At 45.6% G+C, this 22,894-nt stretch overlaps 5 protein-coding genes across 6 annotated transcripts; 1 reads left to right on the top strand and 4 right to left on the bottom strand.

The window, feature by feature from the left end:
- Positions 1-702: 702 nt before the first annotated feature.
- layna (layilin a) lies at positions 703-4,716 on the top strand. Its single transcript, XM_067228638.1, has 9 exons — positions 703-778; positions 1,707-1,727; positions 1,861-2,158; positions 2,287-2,444; positions 2,771-2,821; positions 2,953-3,015; positions 3,153-3,249; positions 3,819-4,339; positions 4,523-4,716. Exons 1-9 carry the CDS (start codon positions 703-705, stop codon positions 4,714-4,716), a joined length of 1,479 nt encoding a protein of 492 aa, XP_067084739.1.
- Positions 4,717-5,551: 835 nt separating this feature from the next.
- On the bottom strand, positions 5,552-11,520 carry alg9 (ALG9 alpha-1,2-mannosyltransferase). Its single transcript, XM_067228986.1, has 15 exons — positions 11,384-11,520; positions 10,130-10,265; positions 9,688-9,822; positions 9,439-9,509; positions 9,257-9,345; positions 8,987-9,122; positions 8,754-8,841; positions 8,535-8,640; positions 8,304-8,426; positions 8,021-8,175; positions 7,673-7,802; positions 7,222-7,369; positions 6,992-7,121; positions 6,733-6,863; positions 5,552-6,506 (listed from the first exon to the last, which is right to left on the bottom strand). The coding sequence occupies exons 1-15, from the start codon at positions 11,518-11,520 to the stop codon at positions 6,383-6,385; spliced, it is 1,839 nt and encodes a 612-aa protein (XP_067085087.1). The 3' UTR covers positions 5,552-6,382.
- A 440-nt stretch (positions 11,521-11,960) lies between these two features.
- fdxacb1 (ferredoxin-fold anticodon binding domain containing 1) lies at positions 11,961-14,765 on the bottom strand. Its single transcript, XM_067228678.1, has 5 exons — positions 14,585-14,765; positions 14,298-14,454; positions 14,013-14,216; positions 13,750-13,908; positions 11,961-13,619 (listed from the first exon to the last, which is right to left on the bottom strand). The coding sequence occupies exons 1-5, from the start codon at positions 14,763-14,765 to the stop codon at positions 12,338-12,340; spliced, it is 1,983 nt and encodes a 660-aa protein (XP_067084779.1). The 3' UTR covers positions 11,961-12,337.
- Positions 14,766-16,050: 1,285 nt separating this feature from the next.
- Positions 16,051-19,044, bottom strand: bcl7ba (BAF chromatin remodeling complex subunit BCL7B a). Of its 2 annotated transcripts, none has more exons than XM_067229005.1 (6): positions 18,899-19,044; positions 18,316-18,391; positions 18,120-18,207; positions 17,519-17,731; positions 17,325-17,401; positions 16,051-17,102 (listed from the first exon to the last, which is right to left on the bottom strand). In XM_067229005.1, the coding sequence occupies exons 1-6, from the start codon at positions 18,988-18,990 to the stop codon at positions 17,016-17,018; spliced, it is 633 nt and encodes a 210-aa protein (XP_067085106.1). In that variant the 5' UTR covers positions 18,991-19,044; the 3' UTR covers positions 16,051-17,015. The 2 variants fall into 2 exon arrangements, with proteins under 2 accessions (XP_067085106.1, XP_067085107.1); XM_067229006.1 differs by having other exon boundaries at positions 17,567-17,731.
- A 531-nt stretch (positions 19,045-19,575) lies between these two features.
- tbl2 (transducin beta like 2) lies at positions 19,576-22,826 on the bottom strand. Its single transcript, XM_067228680.1, has 7 exons — positions 22,447-22,826; positions 21,946-22,067; positions 21,406-21,590; positions 21,163-21,314; positions 20,941-21,067; positions 20,606-20,758; positions 19,576-20,169 (listed from the first exon to the last, which is right to left on the bottom strand). Exons 1-7 carry the CDS (start codon positions 22,571-22,573, stop codon positions 19,710-19,712), a joined length of 1,326 nt encoding a protein of 441 aa, XP_067084781.1. The 5' UTR covers positions 22,574-22,826; the 3' UTR covers positions 19,576-19,709.
- Between the last annotated feature and the right edge of the window lie 68 nt (positions 22,827-22,894).

Here is a 22,894-nt window from a genome sequence, read left to right as displayed (position 1 = left end):
GTGTGTGTGTGCGCGCGTGTGTGTGCACGCGCGTGTGTGTGTGTGTGTGTGTGGGAGGAATGGAGGCAATGAGGTTACGTATAGTGTGTGTATACTCTCTCTATTCTTCATTAGTTATTAGTCATCCGTGTGATCCCGTGATTTGTGTGATGTGGGCGACTGTACCATAAAGTGACTGGCCTCTTCAACTATGTTTGTTTTCATAACCATTAATTGTTGTTTAAGGTGCTAGAAATTGTCTAGATTAAAAGTATTTTCATGTCCTGTCTTTGTAATGGAAAATGTCGCGCATGTAAGCTGAGTCAAAGTTTGAAATCTGTCTCTTGTCAGCGTTTATGACTGGGAGCACTCCCGTGATTAAATCCCACTGGATCGATGCACTCTCTCTTTCTAATTATTACAACTGCTCTTAACAGATTACATCCCTCTCTCTACCCCCCCCCCCCCTCCACCCCCCAACCCATCCTCTCTCTCTCTTCCCCCTCGCAGACCTGCACTCGCTCTGTATCTCAGTCAGGTAAGGAGGCGCCTGTGTTTACCAAGACTCTGAATTCCAGTTATTTGTATACATTCAACTTCATATGCGACTACTGGCCTCTTGATCTCTCGCCGGGTTAATGGCATTGCTATTTGGATTGTGATCGGAAACCCTATGGAGGGCAACAAGTAGGAGTAGAGAAGTAGGACAGAAGGACGAAGGAGATGGAGGTGATGAGTGCTTTCTGTTTCCTCCTGGTTCTGTGCTTTCTCCCATGTGTGGACAACAACCTCATTATTGGTGAGAGACACAACATCACACACAAACACACCGCAAACCCATGTGCAGAGACACGCACACACACACAATCACGCAGATACATGCAGACGAGCCACACAGAGACACACGCATGCAGAAACAAACGACTGCATACGGACACAGACTCAAAGACACACAGATAATTCCAGACCAGAGTTCCAAAAGTCTGGGAACTTTCTTAATTTTACAGAATGAACGTGAGTTCAAGTGATATTGTGGATTTGTTTCTTTTTTCGTGACATATGCAGATATCATCTGTAATGGTTTGATTAATTAGGAGGAGTCAGTTGGCTGAGCGGTGAGGGAGTCGGGCTAGTAATCTGAAGGTTGCCAGTTCGATTCCTGGTCATGCCAACTGACGTTGTGTCCTTGGGCAAGGCACTTCACCCTACTTGCCTCGGGGGAATGTCCCTGTACTTACTGTAAGTCGCTCTGGATAAGAGCGTCTGCTAAAATGACTAAATGTAAATGTAAATTAGGCTTTTGTATGACGGCAAATCATTGTATACATAATATGAAAGTTTCTGCAAGTTATGCTTACAATGGACAAATATATTTACCTCAGTAATAAGTCAAATATAACATACTGCATGTGCTCCTTCGGCTGAATGTCATAGTCTGTGGATACTAGTGTGTGGTGGTTAGAACAGTCTGTCTGTGTGGTGTAGGAAACACCAATTCATGTATTGGAAGAATGCACAATGCGGACAGTGAATTGCAGTTCTGCTTAATCCCCATTGGATCAGGCTGTCTTCACTGCCTCCAACACCCAAATTACATTTGTGTGTATTTTCCAACTGAATTCACATTCACACCCAGAAACTCCCCCAAAAACTTTCCAGAAACATTCCGAAAATGAACTGTCTTTTTCTATCATCCTGTGCTCTCGGTGCGTACCCTGTGATGGAAGCCAACATGTTTGAAGCTCGAGGTAGGCTGGAAGCTCTTTCTCCATCATTTTGAGAAGATTGACATTTGGAGCTTTAGGTTACGCTGCATGTTGGCCCACAATATTTTGCCCAGTGTGTGTGTGTGTGTGTGTGTGTGTGTTTGTGTGTGTGCAGGTCAACGTGTGTGCAGGGTGGGCAAAGGAAGACCCTGCTACAAACTAGCATACTTCTCAGAACCGAGGCGGCGGCTAAACTTCGAAGAGGCGGGGCTTGCGTGTCGACGTGACGGAGGGGTGCTGCTGAGTGTGGAATCCGCCTCCGAGCAGCGAATCATAGAACAGCTCATTACGGAGCTCCGCCCCTCTGATGGGGATTTCTGGATTGGCTTGCGCCGTAACCATGGAGACCAGGACAGCAACGAAGACTGCCCCTCGCAGTATTACTGGCTGGATGGCAGCAAGGCTACCTTCAGGTGAAAGGATCTCATGGCTGTGTGTTTCTCATGACAACGTTATCGACTTGAGGATATATCTGCAGTTCCTCTTTACATGTGTCTGTATGTGTGTGTGTACATGTGTGCGCCTGTGTGTGTGTGTGTAGGAAGTGGCACTGGGATGAGCCATCGTGTGGGTACGAGGTGTGTGTAGTGATGTACCACCAGCCGTCCGCTCCCCCTGGTCAAGGCGGGCTCTACATGTTCCAGTGGAACGACGACAACTGTGAAACCAAGAACAACTTCATTTGCAAGTATACCACAGGTAACACGTCCACACACAAACACGCTCTCTCTCTCTCTCTCTCTCTCTCTCTCTCTCTCTCTCTCTCTCACGCAGACACACACACAGACAGACACAACACACTTCTCTGCCCAGCTCGCTACTGTGTGTCTGCGTGTGTGTGTGTGCGTGGCAGGTGTCACTCACAAACAACGGGACTTGACGACGTCAGCATACAGTCATGTGCATGCTCATCTACTTGTCTGTGACACGCAAACATACACGTTCACACTCAACGTTCAATATCACTCACACCAAACAAACACAGCCCTCTAACTCATGACTAACGTGTTGATGTGGCATTTCAGAAAGGCCTCCCGACCCCTCCCCTTCTGAAAACTCCTCCCACACATTCTCCGGTAAGAGACTGTGACAACAGTCGCAGAAACAATAGGACTGAATCCATAATCAGTACAGAATGAGGATAGTGCTGTATGTATCAGTGAAGTACAGGATAAATCTGTGTGATCGCTTATCTTGCGGTTCACAGAGACCCCTCCCACATCTCTGTTTCCATGGAATCCAAATAGCCATGGAGAGGAGCAGAGCCCAGGTATGTTGACCTCTGACCCCTTGACACAAAGGAACACAAGTCCAGTAGATCTCCATTTTGTATGACTGCTCAACTTAAATGCTCACATCTATGAACACCTAACTTTACAGTTGTGTTTATGTGTTTACGTGTTTCAGGCCTGAACTTGGTGTATGTTATCCTTCCCATAATTCCCTTATTGCTACTTTTGTTGATGGTGTTCGGAGTGTTCTGCTGCAAGCTGCTGGCCTGCAGGTGAGGAGGCGTGGCTAATTTAACTTAGCGACCTTGATTTATTTTTGTCCTTTGACAGGATGCTGTTTCTCCTTATCTCCTGATGTGTTTTTTTCTTTCTTTTTTCCCTTTTCAGCATGTTTTTCCCATATTTTGTTCTATTTTTAACGAGCTCTGGTAAAAGACAGGTGTAATGTACTTACCACTGGTCATAACAGCTTTCGACCGCTTGTGAATGTCTCCAAACGTCTCTTTTTACAAAGTTACGCATCCACATTACAGCCAGAGTGTTCTTTTTAATGTACTTTATGTGAAAAATAAAGAAATTATATTCTGGGGAAAATGCAGAGGGCCTCTTAGCTAAGGAAAAGGGCTATAGAATTCACTTCAAAAACTGAACAAAAACAAAACAGTTTGCTGACCCCGACAACAATGACATGACATCACAGAGAATGAGGACCTGGCCAAGTGGGTCCCTCGAGGACTAAGCTCATGCCTTGCCAGTCACTGGCACTAATGACGTTGCAGAGCACTGCTCTGGGTTCTATTAGCTGGACTGACTAATGTCATCCATCTGTCATCCACAGGAGGACGAAGCACAAGCCCCAGCCAGAGGTGTCTCAGACTGACCCTGGATTCTGTCCCAGCCCCGTCCCCAGCGACGTCTACAAGGTGATTCGCTCCCAGGAAGACGCTGACCTGTCGGGAAGCCGCCCACACACCAAGAACACGTCCTTCCTGGGCTCCTCCCCCGACACCCCCCCTGGTGACTATGACAACCTGGGGGGACGCGACACGGAGAGTGGCTTCGTGACCCTGGCCAGCACTGAGAGCTGCTTCATGAACTACGAGCTCAACGACCTCAGCCTGGGCCGCCGTGGCAACCGCGAACCCTACGAAACCAGCCTGCGTCGCCAAGGAAGCCGCGACTCGTACGACGCCAGTCTGAGTCGCTATGGTAACCGGGAGTCGTACGACAGGAGCCTGGTTCGACGTGCGGGGAGGAGTGAACTTTATGGAGCCGGTTCCTATGGAGACCGGGAGATGTATGAAGGTAGTATGGGTGGTAGGAGTGAGTTCTATGATGGTGGTCTGGGGGCTGGTGGTCTGGGTCTTGGGGAAGTGGGGTCTGGTGTTCTGGGGCATGGTGGTCTGGGGCATGGTGGTCTGGGGCATGGGGATATGGGGCCTGGCAGTCTGGGTCCAGGAGGTGGTCTGGGTCCTGATAGTCTGGGGAATGGTAGTATGGTGCATGGTGCTCTGGGACCTGGTGGTCTGGGGCCTGGGGCTCTAGCATTGAAGAGTGACCTCTACCAGACATACCTGATCAACGGAAGAGACGACATGTACCAAACCAGCCTGTGTCGCTATGGCAGCAACAGGAAATCCTACGATACCAGTGTGAGTTACTATGGAAACGAGCCAAACCTGAGTGGTGGGAAGCGCTACTTCCGGGAGGCTGAATGGGTAGACAGTGATAGCTACTGATCATCCACTCCACTGTTGTGTTTATAACAGTTGTGCGTATGAATTACCGTGTCACAGTGCAATGGAGGTTTTCATTATTGAAAGAGATGATGGAAAGCCTGCAGAGACAAGAGTGTCCGAAGAATAGGTGACACGATATGTGTGCATGTCTTTTTTGACTGGTGGCCTGTTTGCATGGGCTTGTGATGCAGCTCCTTCTTGGTGGGTTTACCCGGCAAAGCGTAAAAAAAAACGTGCTGCCCACCCATTTTGGAGGTTTTCAATACTTTTTTCTACCCTTACATTTACAAAGCGACATGCCATCAAATCATTTAGCGCCGTTTTCTTGCTTCTTTGCTGTTTGGCTGAACTGCACCTCTCAAACAGCGGCGAATGTCTCCATTTAAAAGGCGTTGACGCTCCCATTTCAACTCGCCTATCCTCAACGGACGTTACGGCTCACGAAGGGCCCTTCCAGGTGGGAGAGAAAGGACTGGAGGAGGGAAATGGCGAGAACGAGGATTCAGCTGGAGAGCTCGCTGCCTGACCGCGACAACAATGGCATGACTTCACAGAGAATGAGGACTTGTACCCTGTATGTATCCTTGTCTGTCTGATACCAAGTCTCTGGTAGGAGAGACCGGAAAGGTGTTTGTATGTTTGCTATGATAAAAAGGAAACTCAATAAAGAGGAAACGAGATACACGCTGATGGATGTGTGGGTGAATATTTGTGTTACCTCATGTGGTATTTTGGATGTTCAATTGCACTTAGCTAAGTGAAGATTCATCCAGGGTTCCCACACTGTTTGAATAATGGATATCAATGACCGTGACTGTCAATTATGTGATTTTTATTCATTGAAATCTATTTTCCAAACATTATTTTACTTCAGTTGACAGAATAAAGCTGGCAGCTTACCCACACCTGATGATATTGACATTAACACACAGTACGCCTTCAAGCAGGTTTTAATGTACATTGAAGGCCTTGGTTCAATTCATATTTTAAACTATAAACATTTTAAAAGCTGAGAACTGGAAATGTTATAAAAATGTAATGTAAAACTTGTGCAGACAATCTTAATCTTAATAATCTTGGGAATGTTGTTGATAAAGCTCTTTTGAATTATGTGTAATAACCTGCCCTGGGTGTTAGTAAGACATATTGAAGGCCTCATGGACAAAAAGGCATTCACAGTCCGGTCTGATTTTATTGACCATTTCAACTTCAATACTTGTCATGCTCTCTCCTTCTGTCACATACACACACAGTCATATTAACCATTCTACTTTTACTGCACATTTAGATCTCATGGCGCCTTAGATAAACTCATGATGTGCACACTTAATACACACACACACACACACACACCTCAACACAGTTGAGATAACATGCAGGCCTTGATACTTCACCTGCCAAACATTCACAACATACACGTCCCCGCAAACAGTCGCACGCACACCGACAACCCTATTCACGACCCTATTTACGACAGCCCGGTCAGGGCGGACGCCGATTGGACGTCCTTAAAGGGTCAGCTAAATCTTGACGCGCATAAACAGTCAAGACGCGCCGTCACATCGGCACACACGTCCACAAACACACGGAATGCATGGAGAGGTGTGGGAGGGTCGGGGGGGGGGGGGGGGGGGCGAGGGCGGGGGGGAGAGAAGGGGGTCAGGGGTCAGCCGTGGCCGCGCTTCCTCGGCAGCTTGGGCCGCCGTGGCTTGAGGATGACATAGCGGCTGTAGCTGGTGCGCTGGTCCGACAGGAACGGGATGTAGAACGCCCTGAAGAAAGGAGAGGATCTTGGGGGAGAGAGAGAGAGAGAGAGAGAGAGAGAGAGAGAGAGAGAGAGAGAGACAGAGGAAGAGACAAGAAAAGACAGACAGAGAGAGAGAGATAGATAGAAAGAGAAATAGAGAGACAGAAGGAGAGTCAGAAAGCACTTCTCGCTCACTTCCCATCCACACAATGACAAACGTCCAAACGAACTCTGTTTCGTTTGCCCTGGGGGGCTGTGAGGAGACGTACTTGGCTGTGTGGAGGAAGGGCTTGGAGGCGATGACGCTCCACTCCTCCTTGTTGGCAGCATAGCGAGGTTCCAGAGGCGTCTCCGTGTCCGTGTCCAAGTCCACCAGGTAATGGCACTGTCGCAGGTCGACCTACAACACGGCCATCACACAACCAGCTTCTAACCATCGCACAACCAATACACAACCAACCCACTACACAAGAATCATGCAGCCAGCCTACAACCATCCTATGACTCCACCACAGCTGTCATACTCACATATCTGGTTGGCTCCTCCAGATTCTGGTCATTCATGTTGACGGGGATCATCTGAGTAGCCAATGGGCTTGCAGCGTAAGGCTGAGGTAGTTGTCCTCTGAACTCTGATTGGATGAATTGCAGCTGCCAACTGAAAGAGACAACCAATTGTCAAACGTTGACAATTTCAATCGAACACAATATAACGCAAACCGAAGTAGTAGTCACACACAAACATTACACACACTGACTTGTTAGGTAGGAGGAAGCTGCTGGGGTAACGATACCACTCCTTGCCGACACACACACTGACGAGACGGCCCTCAGGGACCGAGTGGAGAGACGGGTCCTTGGCGATGCGGTGGAACTCTGGGTACAGGTCCAGGGGAGCGTGATAGCCTGCAGACCAGACACACCCAGTCAGACAGACAGACACATACAGTGAGACAGCCACATATACAGTCAGACACATAGTCAGACAGACACATAGTCAGACAGACACATACCGACAGACAGACAGACACATACAGTCAGACAGACACATACAGTCAGACAGACAGACACATACAGTCAGACAGACAGCCTGGCACACAAAGACTGACAGACAGACGATCCCCCTCCCCCTCCCATACATACAGTATCTCCACAAACATATGAACCAATAACTGTTCCTAAGGTGATGAGTGAAAATGTGCGTGTCACCTCTGAAGAGAGCGACGGAGCGTGACAGGGACAGCAGCGTGAACGCCAACAGGGAGGTGAGGGCCAGCCAGTTGGAGGAGACCGTGTAGTGTTCCAAACGGTACCGCTGAAACAGGAAGTGGTAGCACTTCTGCAAAAAAAGCGGCACGGGAAAACGGGGGTCGTCATCACCCCCATCCCCACACGCGTGCCCCGTGTCCGCAGGAAGCAAAGCAGGCGTGACAGCCCAACATACGGACCATCCATGGCTGCATAGGAATGTGATTAATTGTACCCCCCCCCCCCATCTACTCAGGTTACAGTGCAATTCAGGTGATCCCAAAGGAAAGTGTGTGTGTGTGTGTGTACCTGCAGAGAGGACAGCGCCACTGCTCCACTCAGGCAGATAAGGGGGTAGATTGGGAAGAGGAACCTCTCTTCCTTGTGAGGTCTGGTGAAGAACACCAGCATCCACACATACATAGGCGACAGAGTCAGCCAGTAGGGTCGGCCCAGGTTCTGTACTGTAAAGGCAGACAGACCCCCAAACAGACATGTTAGGAAAAGCGGGCACGGGTGACCCGGCGTTTACGAACATGCGGTGAAACGGCTCCCTCTGGCCTCGCACGCGCAAATCCCTATTTTATCTCACCGTTGAATTTGTGCAGCAGGGTCTCCATGAGGGCGGTGAGGGGCAGAGAGAACAGGGCCAGGACGAACACGAGGTTGAAGTTGAGGAAGCCGTTCATGAAGTAGTAATGCCAAGGCTCGGTACCTGCGACGGGGGGGAAACGCACGCACACTTTCATTGCAGGGCATACATTTCCGAATTCGGAAATACTCCATTGGAATCAGCTCCACTTCACATGCGTGGACAGGTTACCGTAGAGATCAGGGCCATGGGGAGTGAAGACGTTGTACAGTAGGATGTTGAGCGGCGCGATGACGAGTTTTCCGTAGAAACTGGAGTCCACCATCACCAAGGGCACCTGGATGGAAACAGAACTATTTCAGCCTTGTTTGGGGTAATTTGCCAGTTTGCTGGGGTCAGGCCGCTGTTTATGAAACGGTTAAACGGGGTAAAACACGAGTGCTTTCTCACCAACAGAAGCAGAAGCGCGATAGCTGACCAGAGGATGAAGCTTTTCCACTTTCTTTTCAGCACCAGCAAGTCGAAGGCTATCGGTATCCTAACATCAGCAAGCCAGCGAGTGTTCATATCAGTCAGTAACAATACTCAAACATCTGGCCATCAATCAAACACTTAAATTGAAGCGCATATACAATAGAAGGAAAATACATAAACGCATAAAAGAAAAAATTCTATGTTCTTACCCAATCAGAGCAGAGAAGGGCCAGCCAACAATGGCTCCCGCTGCCACACCCATAATGGCCAATGGGGGAGAATCCTGGAACCAGCCTGTCATGGCCACCAGTGTCGAGTACATACAGAACGTCGATGGCAGAAACGCTGGAGCAAAAGGAAGTCAAATAAAAATTAAAAAATGAAGAATTTAGTGTTGGGTCCAAAAGGTTTACCATTTAGGATGGTACAAATCAGACAACATAAAGTGCTTTGTCACCAATAACAGCAAAGACACAGACCTGCTGAGGAGATGAACATTCCAGAACTCAAGACCAGGAAGGCCAGCATGAGGCGACCCACATGCAACCCAAATTTTTTACACACCGCCCTGTCAAATACACACATATACACACACATATTTAAACGTGTTCCTTTAAGCACAGCCGGTTGTACACCCACTTTTCTGAGGCAGGAGACTCACTTGTAGAAGTAAAGCTCGCAAACACAGCAGGAAAAGGCAAGGATACAGCGCACAAAGTAGAAGACCAGCACCTATCCAACAGCACAGGACGAAATAAGAGTTTGCGTCAGTGCTTGTAAGCCAGAGGGTATGATGGATAAGGGGACAGGACACAGGCCCATTCAAGGCCTCTCTGAGACACAGTGGAAATACTGTGCTCGTCATTGAAACACGCATATATAAGAAAGGTCTTGTGCATGCGTTCCATACCTTGTTGGTCTGTAATATGTGTGCATGCAAGCAGGCGGGAAGAGCGTGCAACCACAGGTAAGCGTAGGATCTGATGGCGTAGAGAGGAGAGTACTCCCACGTCTGCATCCCGGTTCCATATAACAGGAAGTGCATCTGCAGAAGAGGTCGTAAAAGCACAACATTTGTATGTGGAATTTTGCGTTGACAAACGCAACTCCCAGCGTCCACACAAGACATTCAACACAAATAAAGCTAAGTTCACGACAAACTATTCGTCACACCAATTAAATGGATGCAGGGTGTTGAGTTAGGGCATGGCTATTTGCTTTGTTGTAATGGGTGTAACTTCTATATAAAGGGGACTATATAAGGGGACTTCTATATGTGTGTGCACGAGCGTGTGTGTGCACGAGCGTGTGTGTGTGCACGAGCGTGTGTGTGCTTGGATGGGACAACTCACAGGCTCCCAGTAGTTGAAGGTCTCATCGCAATCTGAGATGTTGCTCAGCAACGCCGCACAGAAGCGGGCAGAGAGCAGGCATTTGAAAGCAGTGGAACCTTCCGGAGCCCACACCTGCCCTCCTCGACTCACTGACCTGCACATACACACATAAATAACACTTGCAATGATGAGAAAATTGTTGCGATATGGATGCGTTTTCTTTCACTTATTTCGCTCCCTATGCAATCTGGCTGAACAGCAGTGCGCCTATAACTATCTCAACCAAACTATCTCCAGTTACCTTAGCTCGAGACTACCTAGAAGTTGGGAGGAAGACCGATTGGGTTTGAATCATTCCTTTATCATTTTATTGATATTCAATGATATGTACATGAGATGCAAAGATCTTCCTGCTTTGCAGGAGCGTGTGCCTGGAGAATTATGGGATGCCATGTGCTCTACAAAGGATTTAAGAGAGGATTAGGTCAAAGTAAACTATAACATCCAATAATCTGTTGATGCGACAGCCTATGATAAATCGGTTGCATGACGTGGGATCAGAGCACTGTACACACTCCTTATATACCCGTGCTCCAGATGCCGCACGAACTAGTAGTAGCCTGCTTTTGTCAACTGTGCGATAAGACCACGTCAGCCTTATTTTAACTCCAACCAAAGAATTGGCCGTGCAAAAAAGTCTAGTGACAGTCTCACTTCATCGGTTTCATGGCCTGAGGTATAAAAATATAACGTTAGAGCAATTAAGTTAATCGTAACATGATAAAATAAAGTAGCTAGCTAGCTGTCTGCAAACTACAACGACAGGTCTAGACTTCTCGGAAGGTGGGAATCTAATAGCGACGCCAGAACAAGTGAATCAGCCTGTGAATGAATGAGACCGTCTGCCTAGGCAAGCTGGATCTAGCTAGCTAGCTAAATGCCACTACGGCAACTGACTGGACAGTTGATTATGTGAATAATGTTTTAGCTAGCACTAAACTAGATATAATTTGATACATGAAAGTACCTATGATAATAAAACAGCGCAGCTCAACTGTCACGGATTTGGAAGCAAGTCCATTGTTGTTGAGAGTGTAGTACAGTAGGCTACGAGATTGCTAGCCTAACTGGCCAGATAGCTATTACATTCGTTGCCAATCGTCAAAAACTGGCTAGCACATAGCTAGCTCCGAGCTGCTAGCCATACAGAATTGAATGACAGCTACAAGGCTTTTCGGCAGAAATGGCATCGCTTTAATGCTCATCACTCACTCTTGCCGTGTGTCTGATATTTTGCTGTCATCACTGCCCTTCTCTTCTTTTAATGTCCGAGCTTCACTTGGGGGGATTACGTGATTTGCATCCTGTCTGCTTCCTCGTCTGTTTCGATGCCGAATTCTCGACGCCATATCTAAAGATTGTGAGCTGCCTGCAGGTTCCACATCTTCGTGCATTTCCGTAATGGACCATTGAAGGACTTAATTGGCATCCCTGCCCTGCACATCTTTCTAAGATTGGAAACACAATTTATATAATATATACTCATTGGTATTTCTTTGGTTTGCAGTGTACAAAACAGAAGGTGCCAATTTATACTAAATCCTATATTAATGCACAAATAACATGAACTAATACATTATGTGTTACTTTGCAAGTGCCTATATGTTCTCTGAATGTGTCCCATAGAGAAAACTTGAGTGAGCAGTAAGCCCAAAGTAAGACTGTTTATTTTATCCTACTCTGACGGGTAGGATAAAATGTTAGGACACCCAGTCCTGGCAACAAATGATACCAAACATTTTGGTCATGGCATTTTATATTTACTTATATTTAAAAGACTGAACACACATATTTTCAAATACTTTACATACAAAAGACACATTTCACCATCACCAGTCCAGTAAATAGTTCCGATACAGAGGAATACATGGAAGTTCCATCCTAATACATCATCATAAACATGTTTCCTGAAGCATCAAGAGGTATTAGAATAGAATAATGCATATTATGTTTCTCAAGGTTTGCATTATATTACATCTTCATATCACTCCAAATTCATGCCACATCAAGGATACAATTACATTCCTGAGTTTTAATTCTCTGAGGGGTAATATATATATGTTTAAAATTAAACCAAGACCAGCTTCTTCATTGTTAACTTGCATATTATGGTAATTGTTTTTACAACATTTATTGTCAACAATACTAAAACCTCCTATGCCCTACCTACCTTATGTCAACATGTAAGCGTGTTGCCAGCAAGGTTTGCAAGTGTGCATGCAGTTTGAGTGCCTGTGTGTGTGAGAGAGCGTGTGTATGTGAGTGGTAGACGAGCCTGTAGCAGTAACTTGTTTGAGGCATGTCTGGATGTGAGAAGGTATCAATGCGTTTAACCTGCTCCACTGTGCCTTTACTCGCTTCTCTCACTACCGCATGAAAGCTCAGCTCATCCCATTGGGACCCTGCCCAGAAGCTTATATCATAGGTAAAGTGCACTGGGTACAAGGAAAATGGCCGAAAGGGTGTCCCCGGCAACGGGCAGAGTTGAAAGAAATTCAGGAAGCGGCGGTCATGTGACCAGAGGATGCGCCAATCAGGGAGAGAGAAAAGAAGTGTGGCGAGGAGGTCCATATTCAGACACATACTCACACACACCTTGGTGGTGTCTTCGATGAAGTCGTCCACCGACACCCGGCCGACCTCGCCCATTGGCTGAGCCGTCAGACCCAGACCCCCCTGCTCCAGGATGAGGGAAACCCCGTACGGAGCCAGCAGCCCCTCCAAACTCTGCCCGAGAACTCTGAGAGGCTCAGATGCAGCAGGAAACACACCTCGAAGTAGGAGCTGATGAAAGGCAGGTTGGGCCCAAGGACTAATAAGACATTTCTGAAAGACTAGGCCACTGACTCCGGTCAAAGCCCCAATAAAACCCTCTGTTTGGTCCTCTGTAATTCTAGCACTGGTATCACCCCTGCCTCCTTCGACACAGTATCCTCTATGCCGTCTGCAAACACCCTCACCCTGTTCCCCATCCACCCGCAGGGGTGCCCGCACCTTTAACTGAGGAAGCAGGGAATGACGTAGCAAAAAAACACCCACACTTTCCCCTTCACAATCACGGCCGGCATTAGGTGCCCCATCTACGCCCCCTTGTCCCTCTTCCCTGACAAACGGGACTGTACTTATATGTGTTCCTTCAAGGGCCTCAACGACCGCCTCTGTGTTTCCCTCATCGTCTGAAGGAGTGGGCTTGTCTGCAAGTTGATTGGTCGATCGGTCTGTCTTTTTCTCCGCGCGACAGGAGGCTGCAGTGTGGAAGGGCTGCACCCAGTAGCAGTGTCTGCTGTCTGTTTTCAAGCCACAGGCCTGCAAACACTCGGGGGTGAAGCGGATGACATGGGGAAGGGGCTCCGCCACCATGGAGATAGACCACTCCTCTGTCAATCTGTTCAGAAGGATGTCCTGAGTCACCCTGACGGGATGGACAGAACCTGGAGAGAGAAAGTCCCTGGGAAGCAAGAGAGAGAGGGAGATTGGACGATTTAATGGCAGGGATCAGCTATGCTGTCTGAAATGTTATTACTCAACATGCATTTGAAGGTACCCTTCGAAATGCCTAGTCAAAGTTGCGTGCTTACCTGTGTATATAGTCCTTCAGCTCAGCCGGTACGTGGTAATGTACTCTCTCTTCCCCAACGGTTTCCAGCATTCTCAGTTTCTGAGGGGTGCCGAGAGGGAGGCCGCGAGTGAACACGTGGGTCAATGCCTTCGTCACATGGAAGCCTTTATCCTGGCTCCTGACAGAACAGACACACACAAGCATGTCTTTACCTTCGCTCTCACGGAAGACAAATATCTGCTCACCAGAGAACCTCCATTACCCATAACCACAAATAAATACCTGTATCCAGTGCATCTGTAACTCGTGAACTTCTTATCATCAAAGGGTCGGACGTCACTAAGAAGGAGTCCAGCCTCGGCTGCCATGACAACGACTTGCCAACTATTGTGCCATTCTCTCATTGGCTGGTCAGCTGGTGTACCGCCCTGCCCGTTACATAGAGCAATGTGGACTTCTCCTTCTTCCCTAAGAACCTGAACACAGCTGAACACATATTTCCTAACTTTATCATGATTAAACACTCATAAATATATGTTGTTACACTCTACTAAAGCTGTGGTTTACCTGAGGAAGATTTTTTTGAGGAGCTCTCTGTTCTTCTTTACGCCACTTTTACGCCCACAGTGAGGGAAGTTGAATACCACAAGATCAAAAATGCGACCACCAAGAGGTTCACAATCCCTGAGCCGTGTCGAGTCCACCTCAAACAGCACCTCTCCACCTGCAGTAGTTGGAATTAGCCTACATTTTACGGGTGTATTAGGCGATCACCGATTCGTTCCACAATAACATGCAAACCTTTTCAGATCACATTAACGTGGTGATACAGTAAGCACACTCAATTCTCTCACCTGAATCTTTGATGGTCTGGATGTTGATGGCAGTTCCTTCGTGCCGCAGTGCCTCCCTTTGGCACTGTAGGCAGGTGGCGGTGATGGCCCTACCGCCCATTGATAACTGTTCCTGTGCCAGACCAGCGGCAAAAGAGAAGTTTCCCTCTCCAACAAGCAGCACCGATACGCTACCAGACATACCTGTTATGATGAACGACCCAAAAAGCGTATCGTGAACACTGAACAATGTGCAGTAGGATGTGTGCATGCGCTCCAATCTACCCATAGGGTGTCACGATGTCTGCTTGCCTTCAGCAATTTGTCATCTGCGTTTTTACTTTAACTACTCGTAATCCAACCATTTGAATCCATTCTAAATTAAGCAAGTAGCACCCGCAAATTAAGTGCACAACGATAACCTAAGGGCTGGGAACATATTGCGAGTTACCCTGTCACCGCTAAAATTAATTTATTTGTTGGCTTCAAACCAGCTTTATCATTTCATCGATGTTTGGAGTAAAACTGGCTTTACTGTTAAACGAATTGTGGTTTGACGTAGTTCGCGTTATGTAGGGTTTTGCAGCACTAAACTTTATGACTAAATCCAAAACTGAACATTCACGTGTGCATCAATGTGTTACAGTTAAAAGGGTCTGGAGGGAAACATACACGGAACAAGAGTATGCAAAGGATGTCTCTTTAGTTTGTGTACTATAATGGTATATAATTGCAAGAAAATACGATATTGCATATATGACAGTATAACCTAGTATATATCGTTTATAATTTATGTACAACTAAGTTCTGAACTAAGTGATGATTAACCGTCCATGATAGTCATTCAATCTACACTGTACACTGCGTTGAAGCTGTCAGAAACGACGTCCTTGTCTACTCCTTGCACGCACACACACACCACAAAAGACAAGACGATTCCATACCACACTCCTTTATAAAATGAACTGTACTCATTTCATATTACAATCAAATACAAATTATGCTTTTATAAACTTTTCAACTTTGTTAAATTGTTAAATAAATCAAATGGAGTATTAACACACTCGGTTGGTCTACCATAATTTAAAGTAGACATTGATTCTGAATGTAGTCTTATGAATTTGTTGCCCTTAGAAACTTACTTATTTAGTAAGGTGCGAGAGTACTACAAACTTAATGAGAGCCCACATAAAACAATCGTAAACACTGGTAATTATAGGTAATCTAAAGTAGTACGCTTTTTCCAACTAGGGATTACATCATAACAGATAATCTAAACAAAAGTAGTAACCATGTCCCATTTCCAGAAAGCTTCTTTTTTTTTTTTACTTTCTAAATATCAAAATCAAGTTGCAGTGTACATGCATTGTAACCTGAGGAAACCTTTCACCCCCACTGCTCAAGTTCAACATGACATAATAGGTATTCCACATGGGTTACTAAATGTAAACTCAAGGTAGATTGATGAAAACTCAAAATGTCAGAAAGAGATGTAAAACAACATTTTAATTTTCTCTTTACTTTTAACTACATTGAGATAAATACCAGACATAAGACCAGACAAAAGTGTCTGCTAAATGAATACATTCTAATTATAATTATAATTACATAAGGGCACTAAAGAAAAAAGTATCCTCATTCAACAAACAGAATGGCTATAGCCTACTTGCCTGGAATGTATTCAGGATGTCGTAAATATATTCAGGATGCTTAATTGGGCAAGCAATAGGATTTGAAATTACAACCATATAAGAGAAAAAAAGGTTTTGCAAATGTCCACTTTTGTCATTTAAACGTCAAATACTTCACTCAAGTAGAGCCAATGCAAGAACATCTGTAGATCACCATCCAAGGCTTATTTTGTAAGTATTTCTTTATAACTCACTATATTTACTTGCAGTTTGATGCAATCAACATTTACATAAATAACACATTCTTCTATGTAAAAAGTAAAATTTTCTTGACAGCAATAGTACTTTCCCAGTCAAGGAAAATAAAAAGGAGACATGTATTCTACCTCATTGCACTTTTACCCTTGGAATAGTCCATGCCTATTTGGTTTTAGATTTGGTTTTCAATCTATTCAGGCACAATAGCCAAAGGAAAATAACCATTAAACCATTTCATGGCGAAAACAAGGTCATAACAAATGAAAATGTACATATCAATATAAGCTCAGTACTTATGGTCCATAAATGTTTTGTTTTTTTTAAGTCGTCAAAAGACAGAAATGAATGATAATCGTGCAACTTGCTTGTCATAAGATAGCGAGGTTGGGTTTACTCATTTAAACCGACGTCTCATCACTTCAGCATAGTCATTAATAAACTCACCCATGAATTGGAGCCCACTCAATCCCTGAAAACAATGGGAGACTCTTCGATTCATAGAGTAAATCAATGCGATGCCGGAAGTGACTAGAACTTGAACCTGATACTAAGTGCAATGGGTGTTATCTCAAGGTTGAAACCTGCAAGACAGGAGTATGCTCGGAGCACACTCTCTTTAGTGGTGGAGCCCCTGAACATTCTTCTTCCTCCTGTACAAATATGTGAGAAGAGGAGAATGTGAGATGATGGAAGTGCAGAAAGGGATATAATTGGGCATGGTTGGGGATATAAAAGGACATACAATGAACTCAGAACAAACACAAAATGCCTTATGAAATGAATTCTTAGTGGTTTTTCAAAACGAACGAAAAATGCTCCTAAATACAATGACTAGCCTGGTAGCCATTAGTAGCAGATCGCTAGTGTTTTACCTGAGCTGTGAGGGTCAACAGATCCTCTTTGATCAGTGTTGGAGGTCCATCCGCTAATTCACATGTCAAGGAAGGCTCTAAAATTAGACACACCGCTTTTATCATACTTATGACGAGGACAAGTTAGAATGTTTGGCAAACTGCTGTTCAAAATTCAAGACAGGATCTTTGGTAAACCTTCTAAAACCTCTTACTTGCAATCATGAGATCATCGAGGTGTATGTGTCGGTGTGTCTTCTCACCCTCCATGGTCTCCTGGCCCAGCGTGGGAGGCTGGGAGTCGTCAGTGCGGAAGCCAGAGGGGAGCACAGGGCTCAAAGGCTCGCTGGGCAGGGGGCTGGAGTTACTGCTGCTGTCTACTTTTGGCTGGTATGTGTCAGACAGCGAGCTCTGGTTACTGTTCTCATCTGGAGAGGAAGACAAAACAGGCACTGTGAGGAAACTGTGAAGCCACATTGAGGGTGCGGGCTCATGTTTGGAGGTATTTAGTAAGTGAACAGAACAATTCACACACAACAATGGCTTTCATTGGAGGAAAAAAATAACATGTTAGTGAAGAAAAGCACTGGAAGAAATGACTTCTAGTGGCATGTTCTCCCAAGTTTTGCTTTTGTTGTGAAACATGACCAACACCATACTCTTGATAACGTCTCATTAGCAGTTGCACTCACCTAAAAACTATATATTCCCCCCCCCCCCCCCCCCCCAAAAAAAAACTGTCTCTTTCCATCTTTTAAATATTTCAGTTGATATCATCAGCTGGATGTCTGAAGGGTTATAGAAGTTGTTACTTACCATGAAAGTCCAGCAAATGCGTGTTGTCTGAGCTCGGATCTGAGAAGTTGTTCAGATCCCTGACCACACCAGCTGCAACTTTGTCTTTCTGCAACCGCAACGAGACAGGATCTGAACATATCGGCGCATTGTAGGCTGCATCTATTTACTATTCATCTAATGTACAAAATGCAGTGATGAAAATACAGTAACTCACTTCCTTGGTGTCTACCACAGGTACCCATTTGAATATTCTCAAAGACGTGTCCCCAACAGTAACCCATTTCTTCTCCCTGCACAAAATACAAGTTTGCAACCAGTGTAGCAAGCACATACACAATTCAACAGGTCGGGTACATTTGTTAATACATCGTGACTCGCTAGCTAGCCTTTAGCCCCGACAGTGCAAAAGGGAAAGACCATCTCGTCAGATGAAATGGAAGTACAGGTATGGGCCCTATTTTCATCCATCTCAATCTCAGAGATAAGAAGATTTCGTGATCATAAAAATCTGATAATCTGAGCTTTAGTCCTCAACCTTGACAAGTATTCGATTGTGACTTTGTGGGCAACGTTAGCTTTGCTAAACTCCCTTCCGAGTCCCACCCCAAGTTGACAAGCCACTTGTCTCGTACAGTTAAAGCCTTGTCTCGGGGGAGACAGATTCACATTAACGCTCATTGGTCGTACTCTCCGCCATTCACTGTCATTCTATGTAACCCACGCCTCTTGAGTCGCTGAACTTCTGTTTCGAGAATCTTTCAAGATGTGTTACACAAGAAAACGATTGTTGTTCTCACCATCTCCGGACCCTCTCAATGGCTGCCATCACCTTTTTCATGTCATCTTTAGCGCGGCTTCGGGTCTCCGCTCGAACTGAGCGTCCAGACATGTTTGCTGCTTGGTTTTAGTTTAATTCGTCTCCGGTGCTATTCCGACAGGATGTTTAGCCTAACTGTCCAGCCCCCGAATCTCGCGAGCTTTCGACACCCATTCACTTCTCACTACTGTACAACGCCTTCCAGAATTTGCATGCGTTTACGTAAAGTTACCAGTTGGGTACACTGTGGCATAACAGTATCACGGGCTGAAACAATGTCCGTCAAATATCAAATGATATAGGCTACTGGGGTCTCCAATTCCAGTCCTGGAGAGCTACCATCCTGTAGGTTTTCACTTCAACTGCAAATAATGTAGCCTCATTCAGCTCATCATCCAGCTAATTAGTATCAGAATCAGGTGTGCTAAATTGAAGTTGAAGTGAAAACAGTCTGGATGGTAGCTCTCCAGGAACAGGGTTGGAGACCCCTGGACATGGTCTGGCAAAGCATATGCTTGTTGCAACTATTAAAGTAATACAAAGTCCCACAACTTCCTCCAGATCTAATTAACACCACTAAATGGATGATCTGCTGTTCACAAAACTGGGCAAAGGAGAGGTAAGTTTACAGAAATGAACCCAATCAACCCAAAGCCATTTTCCTTAAAAACCATTTATTTATTAAACCAGCATGCAAATGCCACTTCGATGACAGTAGTCATTGCAAGCCATGATGTGAAGAGGAGGCAGTGAAAGAGAGAGCGAGACACCACAACACACAGAAAGGGTCTTTAGTCCTTGGGTTCGGCCAGCACAGTGTCAAGTGCGCTCTGCGCCTCCTGTATCTGCTGTTGCAGCCTCTGTTTCATCCCCTCGTTCTGGGCCTTCTTGAGCATGGCCTGCATGTCCCGGATGGCCGCCCTGTAGCCTGGCGCGTTGTGGAACACGCGGATGGCCCTGTCGCCGCTGGATACCAGGAAGCGGCTGTTGATGTCAAACCTCAGGTCGGTGATCTCGACGCCGTGGACGCCGTGGAACTCCTCCTCCAGCCGGCCCGTGGCCGCGTCGTACATGGCCACGTCGCAGCCGTTGGAGACGGCGACCACGCGGGCATCGGGAGAGAGCGCCACGAGGCTGCCGTCCGAGGACTGGCACGGTACGGACAGCAGCAGGTAAGGGTCCTGCTGTTTCTTGTACTCGACGTCGGTGTCCCACAATCTCCACGTGCCGTCTTTGGACACCGTCGCCATTCTAGGGAGAAAGAGGGTTTTGCCAGTTAAAGCCGGGCTGTTAAATGTCGACCATGAAACTTGGATCAAATTGAGAGTGCTGATTTATGAAACAAACTCAATTTAGGAAGTCCATGGCACATGGTTTAGTTTGTTTCTAGAACAGTGGTTCTTAACCCTGTCCTCAGGGAACCCCTGTCCTGCATGTTTTAGATGTTTCCCTGCTCCAACACACCTGATTCAAATAACTGGGTCGTAATCTAGCTCTAGAGAAGCCTGGTAACGAACATGCATTTGAATCAGGTGTGTTGGAGCCAAGAAACATCTAAAACATGCAGGACAGGGGTTCCCTGAGGACAGGGTTAAGAACCACTGTTCTAGAACATTCTGGTCCCAGTCACAGCCCCAACTTGACCTGTGCAAGATATTTACGCAAAACCACAATGTCACAGCCATACCTGCGAGAGTCATTGGAGAATGAAAACGAGTGGACCCCTGCTGAATGGCCCTTGAGGTCAAACGCTCGCGTCACCTCTCTGAACTCCCCACTCTTCCCAAAGCAGACTTCCCACACCTTCACATCAGGGGTGAAGCCACAAGAGGCAACAAACCTGAAATAGAAAACAAGAGAACGTTCCCATTAAACTACATAAATAGGGTTTATTCAACGTAAATAAAACCAATGCCAACTGTTCCATATTCTCCACCTTCAGTCACATTCAATTTATTCTCTTACAGTCTTACTGTGATTGTATGTAATGGCAAGCATTCTAAATGTTATCCCTGTACTGACCTGCCACAGGGTGAGATAGCAGCATAGGAATTTGTCATCTGATTAGTGTTGATAGAGGCCAGAACCTCTCCTTTAAGGTCCCAGATGAGAATGGTGGTGTCTGTGTAGGCACTCATGATGAACTTGCCTAAAAAAATACAATAAAAAAAACAACTTAATGCAACAGACTGATTTAATGAAACACTTTATGTGGATCATTTCCATGTGTCACCATCACCATACCCGTTTCCGCAATTCCAATGTTTATTATATTGGCCTTGTGTCTTTGGGGAAAGTCTTCTGGAGCAGCTTTAAAATTGAAGGACCCATCTTCCTTCTTGATCATCTTAAAGATGCGGAGGGTATCTCCATTTGCAAGCCAAGTAATAAAGGCCCTGCAGACAAAGCGCAAGCAATGAGGAAAATGCATGGCATGGAAAGATGCCCATCCTCCTTTGTTTTGGAAAGTGCTGAAAGAAGATTTACCTCGAGTCTGGACTGAAGCGAACCAGTGTGGCATGGTCCAGTTCCACATTAGCCCTGAGACATTTGTGATCTCTGTCCAGGAAGTCTCTGGTGCTCCAGATTCTGACCGTACGGTCATCGGCACAGGAGGCAAGGTATTTTCCATTACTGCTGAAGTCGAGGCATGTCACGTTAGCGCTGTGACTCTGGGGACGGACGAACAGTTGATAGGTGAGCACTGAGTAATGTGAAAGGTGGTAATCATGCAGATTGGTTCATTTGAGAAACTTGAGTGCTGTTTATGACACAGACACCCAAGACAGTCAATACATCACATTCTGGCAGTAACAGAACTGTCTGAGGTGGAATTTCTAATTGATTAGATAAAAGCTACTCAGCCTGAAGGTTTGACAATACTTTGAACTTTTGACTAAACAAGCAAATGTCCAGGGTATATAGTAAGATAACTATTGTCTGTCAAAGTTACAGAAGCAATAATGTACATTTACAATATTTAGAAACACACACACACACACAATACAACTAAATATACCAATTTACCTTTAGTGAGGATGCAACGAGGGGGTGGCTGAATGTGTGTTGCTGGGGTTTCTCTTTGCGAGGGCGTTGTTTGTCCAGCTTTAGTTTCTTGGAAACTGAAGCTTTCACTGAATTCTCTTCAGCTGCAAAACAAGCAATAAGATAAATATTCTTAATACAACCGTAGTCTATGAACCAGCCGCTCCAAAATAAAATGCTCATGTATACAAGGTTCTCTAAAACAAACGAAAATGTTCCATATTCATGATTGTAAAACGTTTGGAGCCTTTTGAGTCAAGCATTCAGACACGCCCCCAATCAAGGGGACTGTGACCGACATTTAAAACGAGCTAGAGTCATCTATTATTTAGAGCTCTTATATTACAGTTAACTACCTGTTTGGTTTGGGAACACGTGCAATAAAGGAACACGATTGAAGGGTTATGACAGATAGTGCGCCAACGTCCTGCTATCTTGTGTGGACATAGTACTACCAGTTATATTCTTTAGCTTAGAACTTACCGATTAAGTTTTCAGTCTGTTCGTTCTGTTCACTTATTTCACCTTTCTGTTTCCCCACCGTGACGGCAACCAAAATAAGTAATGCTCCTATAATTAACGTCAAGGCAATAAGAGCTGCTATCTCCATCTTCAACCAGTTTGTGCCACGTTAGTGTAAGAAGCAAGCTAGTGAGTGAACTGTGTGTAGCAACGCTAATTATTTGCTTGGCACTTAGCTATCTAGCAACTTCTGTTTTCAAAGCTTTGATCGGATTCTACTTACAACACTAGTTAATGCAAAATTTCCGTGTCGACAGCAATCCAATTACAAATTGCCGGCGTATAACCTAACTGATTTGCAGAACAGTCGTGGTCATTCAGCTTGTGAAAAGTCGAAAGCACTTTGGGTTCTAACGTAAATGTACAAATATTTTCAGCAGGACGTAAAGCAGATTTGCATCCTACGGAA

The sequence above is a fragment of the Osmerus mordax genome, chromosome 25, assembly GCF_038355195.1.
Source record: "Osmerus mordax isolate fOsmMor3 chromosome 25, fOsmMor3.pri, whole genome shotgun sequence".
NCBI classification, from domain to species: Eukaryota; Metazoa; Chordata; class Actinopteri; order Osmeriformes; family Osmeridae; genus Osmerus; species Osmerus mordax.
This window is presented reverse-complemented; position numbering and strand designations above follow the sequence as displayed.

Excerpts from the sequence above, each read along its gene's own strand:
- layna (XM_067228638.1), top strand. The coding sequence starts at position 703 with ATGGAGGTGATGAGTGCTTTCTGTTTCCTCCTGGTTCTGTGCTTTCTC. Across the intron at positions 2,159-2,286 it reads GGCAGCAAGGCTACCTTCAG|GAAGTGGCACTGGGATGAGC; the intron begins GTGAAAGGATCT and ends GTGTGTGTGTAG. Across the intron at positions 3,016-3,152 it reads TGGAGAGGAGCAGAGCCCAG|GCCTGAACTTGGTGTATGTT; the intron begins GTATGTTGACCT and ends TACGTGTTTCAG.
- alg9 (XM_067228986.1), bottom strand. The coding sequence starts at position 11,520 with ATGGCGTCGAGAATTCGGCATCGAAACAGACGAGGAAGCAGACAGGAT. Across the intron at positions 9,823-10,129 it reads CCTTCAACTACTGGGAGCCT|ATGCACTTCCTGTTATATGG; the intron begins GTGAGTTGTCCC and ends CCTCTTCTGCAG. Across the intron at positions 8,842-8,986 it reads CCCTTCTCTGCTCTGATTGG|GATACCGATAGCCTTCGACT; the intron begins GTAAGAACATAG and ends TGCTGATGTTAG.
- fdxacb1 (XM_067228678.1), bottom strand. The coding sequence starts at position 14,765 with ATGTCTGGTAGCGTATCGGTGCTGCTTGTTGGAGAGGGAAACTTCTCT. Across the intron at positions 14,455-14,584 it reads CCAGACCATCAAAGATTCAG|GTGGAGAGGTGCTGTTTGAG; the intron begins GTGAGAGAATTG and ends CAACTACTGCAG. Across the intron at positions 14,217-14,297 it reads CTCAAAAAAATCTTCCTCAG|CTGTGTTCAGGTTCTTAGGG; the intron begins GTAAACCACAGC and ends ATATGTGTTCAG.
- bcl7ba (XM_067229005.1), bottom strand. The coding sequence starts at position 18,990 with ATGTCTGGACGCTCAGTTCGAGCGGAGACCCGAAGCCGCGCTAAAGAT. Across the intron at positions 18,208-18,315 it reads CTGTGGTAGACACCAAGGAA|AAAGACAAAGTTGCAGCTGG; the intron begins GTGAGTTACTGT and ends TTGCGGTTGCAG. Across the intron at positions 17,402-17,518 it reads CGATGATCTCATGATTGCAA|AGCCTTCCTTGACATGTGAA; the intron begins GTAAGAGGTTTT and ends GTCTAATTTTAG.
- tbl2 (XM_067228680.1), bottom strand. The coding sequence starts at position 22,573 with ATGGAGATAGCAGCTCTTATTGCCTTGACGTTAATTATAGGAGCATTA. Across the intron at positions 21,591-21,945 it reads TCGTTGCATCCTCACTAAAG|AGTCACAGCGCTAACGTGAC; the intron begins GTAAATTGGTAT and ends GTCCGTCCCCAG. Across the intron at positions 20,170-20,605 it reads TTCTCCAATGACTCTCGCAG|AATGGCGACGGTGTCCAAAG; the intron begins GTATGGCTGTGA and ends CTTTCTCCCTAG.